Consider the following 20,427-nt stretch of genomic DNA (forward strand, 5'->3'; position numbering starts at 1 on the left):
GCGTGGTCCGTAGCCATTTTTCAAGGATTTGTTACGAGTCAAGAATTGCATAGTTGAAGTGCGCGCGCTCACCGTTATTATGCGCTTCTTTTGAGACCGACGTAAGCTTCTTCGAGAACAATACGTTCGACTGAGCGCGCGTTTAGTAACTTTCAAGATACAAGATAATGGCGTCTCGTTATGAAAAATACTTGAGAGCCGGGCTCTCGTTGACTTATGGCCGACGATTTGCTGTAACGCTTCGTCGTTATACAGAAATTCGAGCACAATGGAAGCCGAATGAATCACAGAATGGAACGAGACGAAAGTTTGTAAAGCAGGTTATTGCAATACGCTTATATTTCCAACACGGTATGTATTAAGAACAACGGATTGCTGAAAGTTTACGTCACCCGCGGACAGCGATTGTTATTTTTCAAACTTTCAACATCTTACGATCGATTAATATGTTGGCCGCCTATGCTATATGAAAAGTTGCTATTCTCACGCTAGGAATGGCTTTTGATATTTTCTCGTTCTCACTGAAATCGAGCATCTACGTTATTTCTAGCGCTGTTAAATGTGAAGAAAGGGAGTAACGAGAGAAGTTTGTCAGACGAGTAATTAGTTGAAAAGAAATAATTGTTGGAAGTTATAGTACTTTACCTTTTAATAACCGAAATGAGTCCCATTCGCTCGGGAAATTCGATATCGACTAGAAAAATGACGTTCAAGTTCGCTCCATAAGCAACTCCGAAAATGGAAATAAATGATATTTCTTCGTAATTATTGTAACTTTTTCCTAAATACGTATTTTGCTATTAATTGAGATGATGGGTCTTAAATATTTTTCTTATCCATTCCATCTGAAGTTCAGATTGTGTTTGGATTTGGTTGAATCTACACGTATAAATATAATTTATCTTTATTGTTTTTATCCACTCTTATCTTATATCCACTTTTCTACACCATATGTGATTTATTTATCCGTATGTGTTAACGTTCTTTCAATTTTTCTACTAATCTATGAAACGCTACGATTTAACAGAATATTCTTCAATATCCCAAATTTCGACTTCTTTTTTCGCGTAGAATTACCCCCTTTCCGCTTGTACCACCAGTTATCAACCCTCTATATTCGTGTTTTTTAATGAATATTAGTGATAATGGTAATGGCGAATGTTCAAACGTTTTCATGAGACACTGTTTGTTTAATAATACCCAATGCAATGATACCTGGAAACACAGGGAACGTAACGCAGGACTAAAGAGCACGCGCGATCCGGTTAACGAAATCGTTGCCGCTGTAACGTACAGTTGCCGAAAACATCAGAAACGCGAATTACACGATAATAGAATCGAACCACGGTTAATCGAACACAACGAGACTTTCGTTTTAATCGCACCGCTTGCCCGAATCTCCCGCAGTCATCGATGTTGCTTGTTTCTCGCTATGCGCTAATTCGGTATGAAAGCGTGGAAAACCGATGCCTCTACCCGATATGGAAGGCAATAATTTCACTGGGAAACAATCGAACGCATAAATCCAAATCATGACGCGCATATCGCTCATTCATTGGCATCGTGACATAACTCAAACTTTCTACAAAATTCGCAGCTTTTGCCAAGTGAATGTCGCATCAAAAGTGTCACGACTCGAAATAGTTTTATATTTGTTGAGGTTATTCGATGTGTAAACAGAGAAAACACGCGGATAAATTGTAAGGCAGAAAATATATTTAAATAGAAGTGTAATTATAAGTAAGAATACAATTTGAGCTGGTCCAAATCCACACGCTAACTGTGTTACCCAATAACTGAAAACCCCGAAGCCAACGTCGCCTGTCTACTGTTTATGGTCTGACTTCGTCGCAGTCTTTTGTCTACGCGCTGTCGATGGCTTCAGTGCTTGAGAAAACTAAAAAGACCAGATGTAGAGTTTTCCTATAAGTGGTGATCACTTCAGCAATATTACTCATGTAATTAACTGCGTATATAAAAAGGTGTAGTAGCTTACTTCCTAAAGCCGTTTTGTAGAATCAGTGGGTACAGCAATGGTCAGTAAATAGAGCAAAATCGCCAGTTCGATAGACACAGCATTACCGTATATTTTTTTACAACGTACAGGATGTTTCGTTTCTGTTTCTTGAAACATTTTACGAAGATTAGTCTTGCGATGGGGCGGAGTCGAATCGAGAAGTGGAAAATAGCACGCTAGGGATGCGTTGGCAGTGCATCAAGAAGATAAGGAAGGTTACTCAGACACAGCTTGGCTTGCAGAGAAAAAGAGTAGAATGGACCATTGCTTTGCTAACGGTGTGCATAAAACCGTCGTGGCCGATACGTACATTGGTTGTACGCTGGAGTCGATGTATCGAACCACCTTCCGGGATATAATCGTGATATACAGCCAATATTATGGGACCTATAGATACTGCAACAATGCTTTCAGACGCAGCGGGGTAGATGACAGAAGGGGCCGGACGTAGAACGCCGGTACCACCGGAGATGTAGAGAAAAGTAGGATTAAGCCCGGGCTCACGATGTATTGGAATCCTGTTGTTCGTGGTCGTCTGTGGCGCTCGTCTTCCACCATGCTGCGCGGCGAAATTAGAAAATTTTTGGGGAACACGCGTGGAAGAATAACGACCGGTACCGTGTACGCTTCGATAACGGTTTATAAATGTTCTCTTCGGTATTTCCACGTTGCAACGATTTACCACGGCTAGTGAAACCTGACCGGCGTTGGTTGATGATCATCGCGGAATTTCATTTTCTTTCACCTTCTATCTGAGATATCGCCGACGTTACTCAGCGAACAATGCACAGCAGATAGACTTTTTAGCGATATTGGTTTTGGTAATTATACAGTTTAGTAACATTTTCCAATATTTACTATTCAATTTTATTCAGTTTTTTAAAAATTCATGTTACTACCAAAGGAAGAAATCTCAATAGAGATAGCTAGTGAAAGAAACGTACCTTTTTATTTTATTAAGAAAGGAATGCGTGATAATAATTAACGATGAAATTTCAAATGCTCACTTGATATTGTTCGCGATTATTCGTCGACTTGGGAAAAGAAGTATACAGATATGTTTCCTAGTACTATCGAAGTCAATATACGAATACAAATTATTTATTAACCTATCGGTTATGTATATTTTTTCTGTATGCTATTTGCTGGTATCCACCGATTGAAGATGGATATTTATTTTACATAGTTTGGCTTTGTACGCCATCGACAAACACAGAGGGTTTGAAGAGAAATACGAGTTTACACGACAATGGTTTTGATGTTTACAGGACAGTTCTCTTTCTTTTTTTTGTTGTTGTTTCTTGATAAAAATTGTATCCTACCTTAAATCGAATATATTTACTCTGCGTTGTACAAATTTGTAGCAGATGTTTGCTAAGCTATTGCATTTTAGGTTTTCGTGTTTATTAACAGTACGGTTACGACCGTACAAACACCTGAACGTTGTACTAACGCAACAAGATGCCGTAGATTATAAACGATCGTTTGATAAAAACTATTCAATATGCATTTGAAAAGTTTCTTCCAGGTAAAACGCAAAACTCGATGGAGTATACATATATAGGGTGTTTTAGCTGTGCTTATAGAAGCCGATACTTTGGATTAAATAAAAGTTTTACATATTCGATTATAAAACATTGCGATATACGCATAGTATAATAAACTATTAACTAATAATATTAGTGAATTTACAGATCTTGTAGCAACCCTTTAAGGGTCAACGTAGATATTTAATTTCCTGTTTATTAATCAATTAATGTTATCGTATTCTGTTTTTTTTACCATTGTAGTAAAAGAGGGAGAGTCAAAGAAAACTAAACCACCTGCACAATATGCAAATTTAATTTACGCTAGGATACCCTAATATTGAACTGTATATTTTACAAAACATATGTCCTGTTTGAATACATTTTTGTCATCATTCCTTCCACTTAAATTTAATGATTTTATGAAATTTAAACAAAACCATCGCTTACTTCTCAATACGTTCAGAAAAATGAACATTTAACAAGAATTAAAAGAGGAAAAGTGTGCAGACACAAGCAATGGTCATTAAATATAAAAGCGACACGAACGAGAGTTCTCTAATTGGTTTAGCCAGTATTTCGCAAACGACCTAGACTTTAAAAAATCATAAAAAACAAATGATATCTCTTTCACTAGAATCAAACGAACATCCTCTTCGATCAATCAATCAGCGCACCGGCGTGTCCATTACATTCAGAGGAAGGCTAGAAAGCAGATCCTAAAAAACCATTAGAAAAGGAAGCCATTATTACCGTCACGTGTCATTACATCGATATTCTCTGATTCCCGCTTCTTGTTCGTTCTTGACGAAGCTCGGTTGTCAATATGCAAGAGAATAGAAGCCAGAGTAAAACTCGATAACGTAATGCGTCGGCGAGGGTTGCCACCCTCGCGGGGGAAAGGGGTGGCATCACGATATTCATCGACGTGCCCCATCGCTGGATATAATCGAACAATGAGCCGGCTGTAATTAATCGATCACGCGAGAAATATCTGACAGAAGTTGGGTGTACTTCGGGGCTCGGTGTGAACGCATTCCGACGCATTGATCAACGCGACGTTGGATCATTATTCGACATATGGACTACAGTGGCTTGTTCGGTGATTCAATTATAGTCGCTCGTTCGCCGGCCCGTTGCACGTTCCATCGTGTTTGGCATACTTGTACGATCTGCGTTTGACGCCGGTTGATTCATCCCGTGGCCGTGTTAACAGCGTAACGCATTTTACGCCGGTTAATGTCGCCGCGAAAATCACCGGCGGAACATTGAAATCGTCGCGTAATGTCCCCGGGAACGGTACAATGGCATGTTGGATTTTCAATCAGACGAACGGGCGCGCGCGACACCGAGCTTCTGGTTACGAGCGTGCTTCGCGAGCACTCGTCGTAAAAAATCTGTCCTGCCATCGCGCGACTCTCGATGACGTTTCGAGTGATGCTCCTCTATAGCAACCGACGAACGAATTTGTGAACTGTATTGTGCCCGCGGCCAATGCCAGTAATGGCAAGATTAATTCGTCCCCATGATCGATGGACTCCTGGCCGCTCTAATTTAGTGGTCCGCTTGATTTATACTTACAATCACGTGTAATTTAGCGGATCAGATGGGTTTAGAAGAATTCTACAGGTTGTTTTGGGACACTCATTTTCGACGAACAATGTATCGTTCTGTTCGAGATTTTATATTACGGTGGAATCTTCCTATGGCATACATTGTTGCTAAAAATTGTTCAGTGTATGGATATAGAAATATAATAGCATACAGCATATAGCATGTACTTGAAGTGTAATACTTATTACTTCAAGTAATTGTGTTTTAAAAGTTTTGCGCCCGGTTAAAACAAGTCGATCGACCTGATACATTATGATCCACCGCTTAAGACGTTGAATTGTAAATGCGATAACAGTTTCTTCTTGCTCTTTTCCTTAAAGTACAAGGAAGGACAGGGAGACCATTATAACCGGTACAGCGTGGCGGAGCGTTTTGTTGCGACGAGAAGAGACGAGGCCTTGGCCGCGTAACGAGGTTAGTCGGAAGAATGAAAAGAAGAAACGACTCGAATGAATATTGTGCCGAGAGATTATAATAACTTGAGAGGTGCACCGTCAAGAGTGAAAAGAAGTTTCGAGATTTGTATTCTCGTCTATGGCGAAGATGCTCTTCTCTATAAATTTTTCTCTTTTGCATTTTCCTTAGCGCACCTCCAAAGGAGTGTATTCAGCTTGTCTTATCGTTGCTCTTTCGAGCGACTCTTAAAAAAGACGGTCGTCAAGTGCAAGATACGAATAATGAGAAGAATACGACAGTCTCGAATCTTACTTGATTTCACGAAAGTATTCGCACACTTATCCACATCTTTTACAAACATACTACGCGTGTCATTCGAAACAATTTGAAATTTCGCTACTACTATAATGACATCCAACTATCAAAATTATATTGGAAGAATTTTAAACGACTTATCTACCATTGTTATCTCGAACATTTAAAGTAATTATTTGTAATCTTTTTTTCTATATCCATTAAGCGTACTTGCTTTTTGTTACAACGTAAACAGTGTCGTCGCTTTCTAACCCAGTTTCAAAGTTTCACGAGTAGTGCAGTAATCGTTTTAATCGAAGAAGTTTCCTACGATTACTGATTCTATTCTAAGGGAGCGAACAATTTATTACCTAGAAAAATAATCTCAACGTTCTAAAACACCAAACTTCAAATGGCCATAAATTTCAAACCTTTTCTTTATAAAGAACCTGCCCTTTCTATAGCTTCAGTCTAGTAATTTTCACACCTCCATATATTATAATTTCTTCCCACTAAATTTCTTCTCCTTTTCTTCCTTCTAAACGTTAAAGTGATGTATTCAGCAGCATAAATTCTCCTAAATAAAAGTCAAAGGAGATATAACACAGGTCACATATTTTTATTTCATCTTTGAGAAAACCTATATATGGTATCAAGTTTGAAATTGGATTTTCAAATTAACAAAGTATTTCCTAAGAGGTATAACTCGAAAAGAGCTTCTCTTCGATCTAATCCTATGATTAATATTTCCCCTCCAATTATCACATTCGAATAAGGAAGAACGAAGAATATTTTTCTACGAATTAATTGTCCAACATCATTCATACACTCTTATCTTCTAGTGAAGTTCCTTTTTATTAGAGTCTACCTTCCGTCTTCATGGTATAACATTTTTTAACGATACGAGATTACCGCTAGATGATACGAAAATTAATATACTTGGACGTAACTAACTGGCATATAAATGTCGTGTCAATATTTTTTGTAGCTAATGTAAATTCGAGCAGAATCGATGAGAAGGTAGAAAAGCCGACAGGTCTCGAGGAATCACCGCCTCGAAAGAGAAATCATGGCAACTTCCAAACTCATTTCGCGGACGCGCTGCGTCACAAACGATGTTATATCCGACTCGAGTCGTTTCGATTCGTGTCGCGTGTTCTAATCAAAAGAGAATGTTTGCCAGTAGCAGAGAGTTACGAATCCCACGGTATGGAAAGCATCGGTGAATTGAGGATGATTTACGATTCGAGAAATCGTGGTAAATCCGCTGGAAACCTTTCGATATCGGGAGTATTTGCTGGACCGAAGGTCGACAGGGGATTTTCGCGAAAGCGTCATCAACCATGTTACTTTGAGAAACGTCTGAATGTCAATTTTCAGTTCCTTCGTTATTGAAATTCTTAGTCAACTTCCTTGGCTCTTTTAGAAATGTCTCAGTCAACTTGCTAGCTATTACTATCGAATGCTATATAACTCTGTTCGTAAGTATTGGAACATTTAAAGAAACTTAAGCAGTAAATTTGAGAAATCGTTGGCAGGTTATTAAAATGTTTAAGAACTATTAGAGGATAAAAATCTGTGTCGACCGGTGTATAGAAAAATATATGATTGTAAAATTTAAAAGAATGAAGAATATTGAAATTTTCTTTTTTATGATTTGCCTCAATCGCGAAACACGCTTAGTACACCGTACAATAGCATGCTGCAGATTATACTTTAACTATTGTTGTAATCTAAACCACTCAAATAAATAACATTCAAAAATATCTTAAATCCGCAGAGAAAAAATTTGGCAAAGATTTTAGAATCATTCGGGATTCGAAGCAGAAATGAATAAAAAAGGTTTACATCTAATAAATTTAATGAAAAAAAAAAAAATAAAAGAACAAGCGTATATATTCGTGTATCGAAGTTCGTTCGTGCTCGCTGTTCGAAAAGTTAATAAAAATGCTGGCTTTACCGATTGCGTGGCTGGCATGCTCAACCACATTGCGGTAGGTCATGGAATCGTGCAATATTTATTGGGCTTTTGCCGGCAGAGACTCGATTTTCGCAGTTGGTTACACGTTCTCTATGGTCTAAGTAGCATTCTCGTGTTGTCTTATCGAATACGCTGATTGCAACTAACCCAGTATTTCATAAAACAGGAAACCATCGAAGTTTTTCTTTGCTTTAATCTGCCCCCTTTCTTCTTTTTATTCATGACAAATCGAATTACGTTTATCTCGTGTAGACTTCCACCGATTGTCGAATAGGCATCGTAATTGGAACACGCGTTCGTGATGTGAGCTTCATCACGTTCGTTGATGCGAGCTTCATCACGTTTTGCAACTACAAAGCAAATTCTATCCGATTACACTTTGTTTCGTTTATACGATAGCTAGTATTCAAACATTTTTCCCAATTTTTCCGTGAAATTTAACGTAGCTACAATTTCGATAGGCGTGACGTTCGAGCGTTGTTCAGAAAATAGTGCAGTTTCCATCGGCAGAAGTTTCGGATCGGATAGCGTCGATGAATGAGAATGAATAGGACTTAGAGTTGCGGAAGAAGGTATTCAGAATGTATAATTAGTTGTCTGGAAGCTTCAGTGTGATATACCCATAGAACTTCGTATTTTATGCGTACATATTTGCAATCACTAAACTTGTAGTCGCGTTTTATTCTCACAAATATTTAATCTTGTTAGTTTAATGCTATAATAAATTGCTGCGTTCTTTGAAACATTCTAGATTTAATCGCATTTTTTATATCGTTAACAAGTTTCTTATGCTTGAAGAAAGTATAAAAGAATCGTCGTTGATATGCACGAGTTCCGGTCTTAAGTGTATGTTAACGTTTTTCTTGAAACCTTGTTACAAACCTTGTAACTTGTTAAAAGGAGTAAAATCGTGACATAGAAAAGACCGTAACAGGATTAATTACGTGTCCTGGGATTTTCCTTTCAGCAGTTCAAATTAAGTACCATAAAATAGGGCATACGGTCAAATACTTTGGTCAATTTACAGCAACCGTATACTGACTCACAACAGTGTTTGAATACTCGTGAATAAACCGCGGATTTTTATGCGAATTCATATTTCTATAAGTACAAACTAAAGAAATACAACTTGAGAGATTTATTGCGGCCACTAGATATTATAACAAGTATTTTTAACAAACATTATAACTTTCCATCTTTTATATATTCCTGCATAGGTATTGCGCGAATTCTGTGTTTATCTGCATTTTTTAAATTTTCACAGATGCGCAAAAATCCGCAGTCTATTCGTGAAATATAACACTCTGTACGTTTTCGCAGCTTTAAATTTCTCATGAACGCAACGTTCGTAGTCTATAGTTACAAAGCATTACTAAATTTTTTGTGACGAATTATCTATCTCCGAGATTCCAGTAATTTAATTTTCGATCTCGCTAAAGATATCACGTTCCTTCATCTTCTGACCCAGTTTCTACATTAGGGGTAATGGTTTTCCTCCCTTCGTGCTCTGCTTATGCTAGTTTATGGATCCTGCGAGAAAACACCGAAGGAAAAAATAATGTCAGAGTCTTTGTGTTTCATATATCAGGAGAATACACACGCGTTTACGATAAGATATTGACGGCATATTGAGACTGAATGATACAAAGGAAATATTTATTTATGTCTCGCGTAGGATGATGTGTAGCTGAATCTCTGGTTACTCCATCAGAGAACCACAATCATTTGTATGTACCTTGCTAATGAAGTTTTTAGGAAACACTATTATTTCTACATAGTAACAGAGTTTTCATTTATCATTCAATTATCACAAAATATGTCGTCTGTTTATCATTTTTTAAAAGTTATTGTTTTCTTTTTTACAGGTATTACAGGTATGGTCAACAAATCTGGAACTATTGAAATCTCGAGCATGCCAAATTATCGGAATTCTACTCTATAAATTATTTGTTCCTATAATTCATACTGTTAGTAAGTATTAACTTCATTTTGTAATTACAACGTCCATTTCTGCTTGCCCTAAATATATTAACTCTAACTATCCTATGAGTCACGTGTGATAGTTCATATACAATTATATCTTCATTTGCTAATGATAAATATATCTTAACGTTGAAATTAACGTTGGCAACATTAATATGATATAATCATTAGTAATTATAATTACATTTAATTATAAATATTTTTAATATCTGCAAAAACCAAGAATCTGAAATTTCGACGAGAATTTTAGCATTAAAATTGTGAAAAAATTCAATTTAAAACGCTATTAGCTGCTTCCTAAAATATGATAGCTTCTGAATACATAGTACATATTTTTCTTGTTACTAATATCATTTTTAATTTTGTAATTATCTCCAAGGTAGAGTATCTCTGCTGGTAGTGGTTTTATCAAAAAGTAGTCAGATATGCGTATTTCAAGTCTGTTGAGATTTAATAAAAATTTTAATTTCACTCGGCAAATAAGCTATGCGGAGAATAAGAAGGTCCAGATTACGAACGGTTGTGTTTCTCTCTCGGTTCATTTCTTTTCCTTGTTATTTACTTGTTCTAAAGAAGGATGATGAGTGTGGTTTTCCCTGATGCTGCGAAACGAGCCCACAAAAATGAGAAAAACGTGGTCTTGTTGTTCCAAAACCAGATTGCACACTTTGGGCTCATTCGCTTTCTCAAAATTGAGTTACATCATTTTTTTCCTCTCTATCTCCAAAAGTACTCATTACGCAATGTCTGGTTGTTTCTGGTTGTTTTCGTACGATCTCATTTTCTGCCTCCTTTTGGATCGAGTAAATAAAAATATATTTCGACAGAATAAACAAGTATTTTCATGAATGATGATTAAATCCTATAACCAGTGAATTACTTCCTTTTCAGAAATTTCTCTTTGACTTTTTCGTTGATTTCGCCACGTACCTAACTCATATGTACATATTAGGCACAATTTGCGTTGATGTATTTTCTATACTAATTAATATATACTAAACTTCTACACATATTGTAATATACAAATTAATGATTAATTAATTAAAACTATTAGATCGTCCAATTAGTTTGTGCCGTTTGTTATTTAACTCTACTATTTAAATCAATATTTGAAATATACCTTCGGATGCTACGAAGAAATGTGATCAACCCGCGTCCTACGTTTTCTTATCCTCTTAGCAAAAACATTATGTCGTCATTATAAAATTCCTTCGGTTTATTAGACCGCAGATTTCTCGGAAATTTAAAACGTGTAAAATATCCGAAGTACTATTTTTAATAAAATTTAATATCAAATTTAGAATCCATCTTTTTAAGTTAGTCTCATAAAAATACGAATTTGTTTAAATATTTGCAAATCTATTCATGATTTTAGATTTGTTTTACTTCTCGTGAATATCTTAACGCTTCTAAGCAGCAGTGTGCCTGGCAAGTTTACAAACGCGATTTTCTCAGAAACGAGGATACGTATGAGAAAATGTTACCGCATACTTTTCTCCCATACAGTCACCGCGTGCTTAATTATTTTTCTACCGTGTCGCGTATCTCTAGTTACATGGCTATCTTGGATAACGCGGACGTCCGTTCGTTAGCTATAAATTGAGCTGAAAAATCAGTGAACTTTCTTGTTTGATCCCAACGAAATATGGCAATATTTTAAACAAAAATTCACGTGTACGTGAACGTATACGGGCACAATGCAGCTTTGTCTCATTTAGCCGATGGTCATCGATAAAGGATCGTCCCGTACTTTAGAAATCAAATAGCGGACCAATTCCACTTGCTTGCAGCCTTAGCGAAGGTTTATGGACGGAATACGTAACGCTTTGAATCTTACTGTAACTTTAAAGATGCTTGACTAGCAACAGGAGCACCGCGAAATATGGATAAAACGAGAATAAAGGAGTGCTTCTTCCTACTCTATCTCGCCGGATCTTCTTTCCTTCGAGATTTTTTAATGAAATCTTGTCGGCCGAGCGCCGTTATAGCGGTCGTTTTGGAAGTTCGCGGAAGAAACTTGAAAAGATCACGGAACAAGCGGAATTTCGCAGGCAAGAAAAATTCCAAATTGTTACGTTACAGACAGAGGTGCTGTTTGAGTCGCTTCGAATCGTTTCATACGCGCACAATAAAGTTCGCAAGCAAAAAAAAGAGTTGTATAAACAAATTTTATTTTGTATGTTTTCTATTATTTTATTCTATATATATTCTATGTATATTATCGGCTTACTTCTTCATGTAGCACCAACGCATATCTTGTTATAACACGTATACGCGTATACAGGGTGTCGTGTGTAATTGTAGAACGTGGAATATCCAGGAAACACTAAGAAATATTCATGAAATTTCACGAGCCTCGAGAAAGGCGCACTTCCCTTATTTTTCCCGTCTCGCGGAACTTAATTGGTTTTCCTTTATTACCGCTCTTCGTGTCGTCCGCAATTGAGCACGGTGAATGCGACTTGGTAAATTGGACAAATTTCTTGATACTTTTGACTTTGTACTTTAACTTGAGTTAATTCCATCACGATCTGCTGGTTTTCAGTCATGTTTTCCGATTTACATCCTTTGAACGAAATTGTTGAGTTTATTGCAACTTGTCGGCTAATTTGTAATTGGTTTGAATTCATCTTGATGCAAGGTACGCTATTTTTAATTCAGTTTGCGAAATATTTCGTGCGCTGGATTTTCTTTGTAATTCGCCCCTTTTCGACAATCTTATTTGTGTTTATAAGCTTCTTAAAAGATAGAACTGTACGTACTTACAATCAAATGATATCCCGAATTTAAACCCCGCTCCCTAGTTTCCCATTTACAGACGCGATCTATTTAGTTTGATAAAGAATAATCAAAGAACAAAAAATTTCACAAAACAGCTTTATTGAGAAAATCCAATTTTCATGTTCCAGTTCTTCAATAAAAAAATCTTATCCATTTTGATCTCGAAAATTATCCTCATTATCGAAAGATCGGAAAGTGTACGGAAACAATTTATTTCCGCGAATTGTCAGACGCAAATACTTCGCCTTAATAAGCGTCATTTTCGCTCTATACGTCGTCTTTCTCCGAACGTGCGACTGTTATCGTTCTCTTTGTATCATTTTCAGCATTTTTTAGCTGAAAACGCTGCGAATTCAACGCAGCATAGTCGCATAGAACGAAAAGGGGTGAACGAGGGAAAGTTAATTTGTCGCAACGTATCGCATTTGCGTTGTGACGCGATTTTGTTCGTCGTGGAGGATGCGACGTCGTTGCAACCCGGCAGCAAAACTGACGAGAGATTTAATTTCACGGATCAAAAATTCAAACAATTCGGTCGGAGCCGAAGCCTGGGCGAATTTCACGCGGCGCTGCCGCCGCGTGTTTTCTCGGCACACGAAAATCCTTCGCGTTGCAGCCTTCCTTTTCTATCGCGGTTACAGCCAGCTGCGGAGAAATCCTATGATTCAGTTTAAGCGCTTGGTGCGTTGTGTATCGACGATAAAGTTTCTCCGTGAACAGGTACACGTACCACGAGACGTTCGTTCTTCTCTTACTCGCTTAAAAATTTAACTTTTTCGTGTGTAACTTTTTCAGCCTACGCTGTAGATTAATTCTTAGTAACAACGTCTTAAAGATAAATTATTTTAAAAAAAGGATAGGCGAAGAAAGACTGTAACAGCTTGATTCTAAGAGTTTTGGAATTCTGGAATGGTAATCGTTATAAGTTGGAAACAGTTCCATTTGATTGAAGACGGAATTAGAAAAAATGGACGTGCTAACTGTAAGTGTTATAACTAGACTGTGAACTTTTACAGGGATGCATATCTTTCATATTACATGTGTTTTACATAGTTTACACGAACGACATAGTTACATATCTTTCTTTGATTCACATTTATTATGATCCATGATACTTTCATAAAATAACTACCGTATAATTAGTTCATTAATTTATATCAAATACAACTGCTCGGAATAAATTGAATTCATAATTCTTTAAGAAACGTAAGAAAGAATGCAATAAAAATAAATTTTATTAACAAATATTCGAAAACAAATATTGGTTACGATACAATATTGGAAGTTTCCAAAATTTTGGGGTCTCGGCATGATACTGAAGCAAATTCAAATATGTATATTTCTGCAAATACGTGTATTTCTTTTTTTATAATCTATAAACTAATTTTTTCAGATAAGTGATACCAATTTGTGGTAGAAAAGTTTCAAAAAACTATCGTTATTTATTGTAACGCAAATTATGATACTAAATATGGGTACAAAGGATTCACATTGCGTAAATATAAATATAATATGTATTTTTTATTACATTAATTGACATATATCTTCCATGATATGGCATATTTCCTACGCATAAGTTGAATATTTGAATATATTCTGCTGCATAAAAGTTCGCAGTCTGTTATAACTTTGACTGGATTTTAATATATTAATATAATATTAATATACGTATAATACAAATGTTAAATAAAAGAACAATAATGGTATTTTATAAATGGTAATTTGGTTACGTTATCATTCTCGTTCTGTTAAACTCTCCATTGAATTCACACTCAAAAGCTCTTGCTCTCGATTCTCCCAGAAACTCTGTGCCTCTCAACTTTGAATTCGGAACTCAACCGCCAACTTTTATCTAGTCGTGTACACATTTTCCGCAAGCATTTATTGCAGCACGCACACATTTCACTTTTCTCTGTTTTCCCTGTCTCTTTCACTCATCCACTTAAATTCTTGTGTAGAGACATATCTACATCCTTGAAACGTGATCTTAAAGCCTGTTTAAAAAATATTCTTTTCTCAGCGTATATCAATATGTTGTATCACCTTCGCAATTATAAGCAAACTCGCGTCAACTGATTCCAATAACTTCATTTTCTATACATATGGTACAGAGAGGAAAGTTCCAGTGAATCGTGCAAACAATAAAACCACTTAAAATCAACTTGGTATTCGTTCCAACTCGTCCATTTTATCCATGGTCGTCATGCATGTCATTATTCACTTATACGAACAGTTCTCTCTTATCGTTGGCAATAGGGTAATCGCGATCGCCGATAAAACAATTTCCTCTGAAAACCCTAGAACTTGATGGTATACACAGGAGTTAAAGCGTCTTCCATCGAACGGAAACGCGAAACGCGATAGTACAAGACATCGATATTCTCATTTTTCCCTATCGCTAAAGTAGAATGCATCACAACGATGTCATTTAACCTTGTCGTTTTCTACTTTAGAAACATCTATATGAATTAGTTCCGAAATAAAAAACTCTGTCGCATTAGTATTGCATGTAAGCAGTAACGTATCGTGATATGGTCAATTTCTATAAGAAGGTTGAATAAGAATCAAATGCGAAAAGGAATCGTGTGAAGAGGATCGATTGTTACTTGACGATTAATACGAGGATTAATTTGACTGTACGTAGGTAACCACGATCGATGAAACTTCCATGGGGAAACTTTGAAACCGGCGCGGATCTTTCATCGTTTGACGGATCTCCGACGCCTCGAATAGCGGTCGGATAGACATTCGCGTGACAATGCCGAGTATCTCGTGCACCAAAGATAATTACATCCCTCTCTGGCATATTATTGTCCCAGTGGACCATTGTTACCTGGCTGCTGGCGATACAATGGTTTCCTCATGGTATCTGCTGGCCTATTGTCCCGTAATTTATATTGTGATTTTATGAGTTTTCGACGGAGCGTAACGCCGCCGTTTGTACCGGCGCTTACGGAATCGCGCTGTAAACAGCAGGCTGTCCCGATAAGAGCGTCACCGAGTCGTAAATCATAGAGGCAGGCTGATGTTCGCTGGTTGATGTTGTTGAATCTTTATCGCGAACGATTTCGTTCTCTCGTTTATGACTGCGAAGAAAATTGAACAGTTTTGAAAAAGGCAAATCTTGCTGTTTCCGATTCTACATCGCATACTGTACATACATGACATGTTAACGCACTGACTGCCATGCGAATTTTATATATTTTGCCTCGCGAGCTGCAATAGACGGAGATATGCTACACCATACTATTCAATTTTTACAAACATTACATTATATTTGCGCACTTTTTCTGTGATACTTATTATTTGTATAGAAAAGGACAGGTAATATTTATTTTAATTTCTCAAAAACGTTTTTATATTTTGTCTTTTTTTTTTTGTATAAAATGTGAAATAACGTGATAGCACGTATAGTAGAATATTACAATACTGACAAGAGTACTGTGTTTACTGTATTACTTCTTTTTCTTTATGCACTGCGCAATATTTTATTGGACGTAATAATTTCTTTTTTGTCACGAAAAATAGTTGTACAGGGCAGTAGGAAGTTTCTACAAGACCTCCTCTCTTGATGGAGAAAATTTTTTCTTGAATGAAATGTTTCTTTAGAAAACCAGCAATATCTCTTCATATTTTCAGGATTGTGTTTTTCTTTTCCATGGAAATATTTCCATATTATGGAAGGATAAGATATCGTAATATCAATGAAATATAGGAACATGTACAATGTATATTGGATAGATGGGCAAATATCTAGTATCGCTTTTTAATGATTTAACTAAGTGTTTACGAAACGCTTAATATCCATGTAAAATGTTCAAAGTAGATGGAACGTGTTCTTATTTAGGTTCCATTTCATCATTATTTCAGAAAAGCGATGTTACTTGACAAATCAACAAGCAACTGCATAAAATCCTAACTCCAAACATATAATTGCATAATAACGCGATAAAAATGCATTGTCTTGAAAGTTTCCTTCAGTTTACGTATGTCGTGGATTATTATACTTGTTGATTTATTAAAGAGATGAGTGATAAAATTGTAATAGTCAGTGTATATTAAAATCACATTAAGTACAGAGATAGTGTATGTCGGTCGTAATCGTCGCTCGCTCAATGCTATTGTTTAACTCTACGCCATTCTACTCTATGATTCGTTATAATGATTGTCCTAGAGAGTATGTTCGTCTTTTTGTATCGACCGGTGGTATTACAAAAAGTTCAAATGTAACTCCGGTTGACGATTAAAAATAACGATAATGTTTTGTCCGGAGTTTGTTCACCTTTGAACCTAGCAAATCAAAACAATGTTAGCACTTCAAGGCACAACAATAGGAATCTCTCTCGATTCGAATCTTCTCATGTGCCACTGCACGTACTATAAGTTTTCTATACCATCCGAATAAATTGTCTGAAAGATAAAAAAGAAGACCTAAAACTAAACTAAAAATAAAGTAAAACTAATAGACTGTAAACCATTAATTCCCTTTTGCACAAGCTATGGCACAACTGTAATTAGCAATTAAGCGGTACATGCATCAGCTCAGATTTTCTAAAGCAGACTGGTTAACGATGCGTTCTCTGTTCGAAGCGATACCCCAAAAGGGAATAACAAATCACTTTCCAATTCTTCGAATAGGATTCATCGTGAATTTACGACGCCGCCGGTGTTATCGATACTGCATCGAGCGCTATTTTATTTGCTCATGCAGCGCGACCGCAAGCAAGGAGCACAAGGATCTTTCAGTCGATGGGGTTTACACGTTTGTATGTGTTTCTCTCTCTATTTTCCGACTTGAAACGGCCCGATATATGAACTTGCCCGAAATCGAACGCGTGTGTATTGCAAGCTGTGGCCCAAACATACGTAAGCATATACGTTTATCTACAAACCGATGCTTTATGTTACAAAAACATGCTTTCGTAGTTGCGCCACGCGCTTTGCATTCACCTGTATTTGCATGCATGCGCGAGCTTTGTATACGTTTCGGCCATGTACGGGTTTATGTACACATCTGTATCTACTCTGGCTACTGTCCTTTACAAACCCATCTTCAACGTGCATTTATGGTGTTCAATATGGCTTGTATCAGCGATGGGACTGAGTTCAATATGTATATTATTATAAATGCAATACATAAATGCAATAAATAAAATTACAACAATAAAAAATAAAACAAACAAATACAAATAAATAATGTATAATATTATAAATCCGATTCAAATACGATGCCCAATATTCACTTCTCGGAATTTGGATGCTACTCGCAAGATACTGTAGGCGGCTACCTAGCGACATGTAAAAATTTGGGAGAAAATATTCGCCGACAGCTTAAATAGCTTAATTTGGAAATCATTTGCCCGATAAGCGGAAAATCCTGGGTTCGAATCCTCGGCCCAGCAAGGCCCGATCGGTTGAATATGTTTCATCTTACAGTGTAATAGTTTGTTCGCCGTACTCGCCAAGTATTCGATCTTCACAAGCCGGTTTCGAACCTCAGGACGAGTACTTGCAAGTTTCGATAATCTGCTTATAACTACTTTGATACTTGAATGGATCGAACCCCTTACAAGTAACAATTGAATCACAAGGGTCAGGAAGAAGCACACCAACGTCTATGTTGAATTTCTTCTAACAAATTTAAGAAAATTATGCACGACGAACCTAAAAATTCTATTGCAACGTTTGCATTTGTAATTGTTTAAAAACTAGCTGCCCGCCGGCGATTTCATCCGCACAGTATTTCAGTTCATGTTTATTGCCTTCTGTTTGAACACTCTTTAGGAGTTGAATGTCAACAAACGTGATACGTGCGTTTGTTTATTTTTAATGAGAAGTTTATATGAGGAGTTTCGAATGGCTTTAAAGGACATAGAGATGCGGTTATTCTATAAAAATGTTTTACCTCCTTGTTATCCCTTTACTGTTCGGTTCCTTATTTCCAAAAATTTTTTATTCCACGCTTACGTCATAAAAGAAGTATACTGTCCAAATTTGACGTTTCTAGGTACAGCGGCTTGGGTTTTGCGTTGATGAGTAGATCAATTACTTTTGCATTATATTATCAGGAATAATCTGCTTAACTTTATTACTTGGAATGTCTTGTTTGTTTCTGATAATATTAAAATGTATTTCAGGTACAAGTTGAGTGATTTCGAGAGAGACATAACGTGACATGATTATATTTTCCGTAGGTGAAGGCACAGAAGGCGTATAAGAGTCATTGATGTTGTTCTTAATGGATTCATGTATTTCTTAATTTGATCCAACTGGATATTGTCCACAAAAAAATGTTAACCTATTTAAGTTTAATTAAAATTAATTAAGAGCTATGAGCAGACATTTTAGCAGATATGTCAACTTTAATTTTGCAAAACTTAATATATGAAAAACAAGGAAAGATGCGAAGCGATATTCTATACTTATAAAGTTAAATGGGCTACCCAGTATATATAGATAGATGATAGCCGAGGAAAATGATTTTAAGCGAATGGAGAATTTCTAGCAAGAATTTCATAAAGTTTCGCATGTATTCGACCAGTGTTTCATTTTCACTGGAAAACACGTTTTTTATAGTATTTTCCAACGTACTCGTAAAGAGTTTGAATCTGTCGCGTTTAGATTCGAGTCTGCCTAAAAACGTTGCTTCTTTTCTCCGGGGCATTTACGGAGATTTTTCTGAAACATTTGGTCGATGAACGTTCGAACCTACTTCAGCCTATCACTGGTTTGTACGCGCACACTATGTCTCTGTGTGTTGGTGCACTCGTCTCACAGCTACTTCCTTTACCTATATATCTGATTACATACGCGTTCTCTCTACTGCGGGAATGTTTCGAAAATGTCGCGGTTTACGAAGCGACTCTCTTCTTCCTTTGTCCCCGAATCTCGAATTTTTCCATCAAGTACAGATCGAATGGTCTTTGAGCCATTTGCGGATGAAACGTCGGTTTTTATCAATAAAAAATATATAAATCGTCCCGTGTAGGTTTACACAAATGATATTTTTCTCTCGCAAAAACCGCCGACGAGAAAACATTTAAAAACTGATGGATTTCTAGAAAAAACAAAAATTGAACAGAGAACGTAATACGAGATACAAATAGCCCGTTCATATTTTGTATGGTCATAAATTTGAGGGATTTTTATAGAAAAAATTTGGTGGCTCGCTCGCGTTGGTTCTCGCATTGAAGAAATAATTACAGAATTTTAAACAGACGAATTTGAAGTATTATATTTGTATTTGTTGATCTTCAGTGACGAAATTAGTACGTATTTTTTTGTTTTGTTTTTGGAAAATAATGCCGGTAGTAATAAAATTCCAATAGGAAATGTTTCCAAAGTGATGTGATGAACGTAAAAATCAACGGACACGAGATAATTCGTTAAGTAAAAAAATAACAATGTAAGTTAACACTTTGTTATATTCAACCGATGTTATTGTAGTTTCTTATCGATATAGTATTTTAAAATCATGTCATGTTGATGGTTACTAAATGCTATTATCGAGTTTCGTGTATGGTAGAACGTAATACCACGAATGTTAATAAACAGCAGTAAAACTTTCCAAAGCATACAAGTTATTAGTCAAGATGCAGCTGCGTATGGTTGCTTGATACCAATTTCACCCGAGAAGTTTCTTGTTTCAGTTTGTTAGCTTCATAGACGTTATGTACATATTGTTTGTAAATGTTAGATTTGCAACATATACAATGTCCGATTTTTGTATACTTCATATTGTCCTAAAAAAACTGTTTATACGTAAAAAGTAAAAAATTCAAATTGTGTGTGAGAAAGAGAATTCTCAGTTTTAAAGCGATACATAAAATAATTTA

At 36.3% G+C, this 20,427-nt stretch overlaps 1 protein-coding gene across 2 annotated transcripts in view; it reads left to right on the plus strand.

Moving 5' to 3' along the window:
- The window catches only part of LOC100744814 (lachesin-like), a 267,532-nt gene that overhangs the window by 34,707 nt on the left and 212,398 nt on the right, over nucleotides 1-20,427 (plus strand). For both annotated transcript variants that reach the window (XM_003491129.3, XM_024369051.2), the window contains exon 2: nucleotides 9,694-9,702. In XM_003491129.3, the coding sequence (XP_003491177.2) occupies nucleotides 9,694-9,702 (9 nt within the window). The remainder of the gene's footprint in view (nucleotides 1-9,693; nucleotides 9,703-20,427) is intronic.

Source organism: Bombus impatiens, unplaced genomic scaffold (genome assembly GCF_000188095.3).
Source record: "Bombus impatiens unplaced genomic scaffold, BIMP_2.2 scf_0517, whole genome shotgun sequence".
Lineage (NCBI taxonomy): Eukaryota > Metazoa > Arthropoda > Insecta > Hymenoptera > Apidae > Bombus > Bombus impatiens.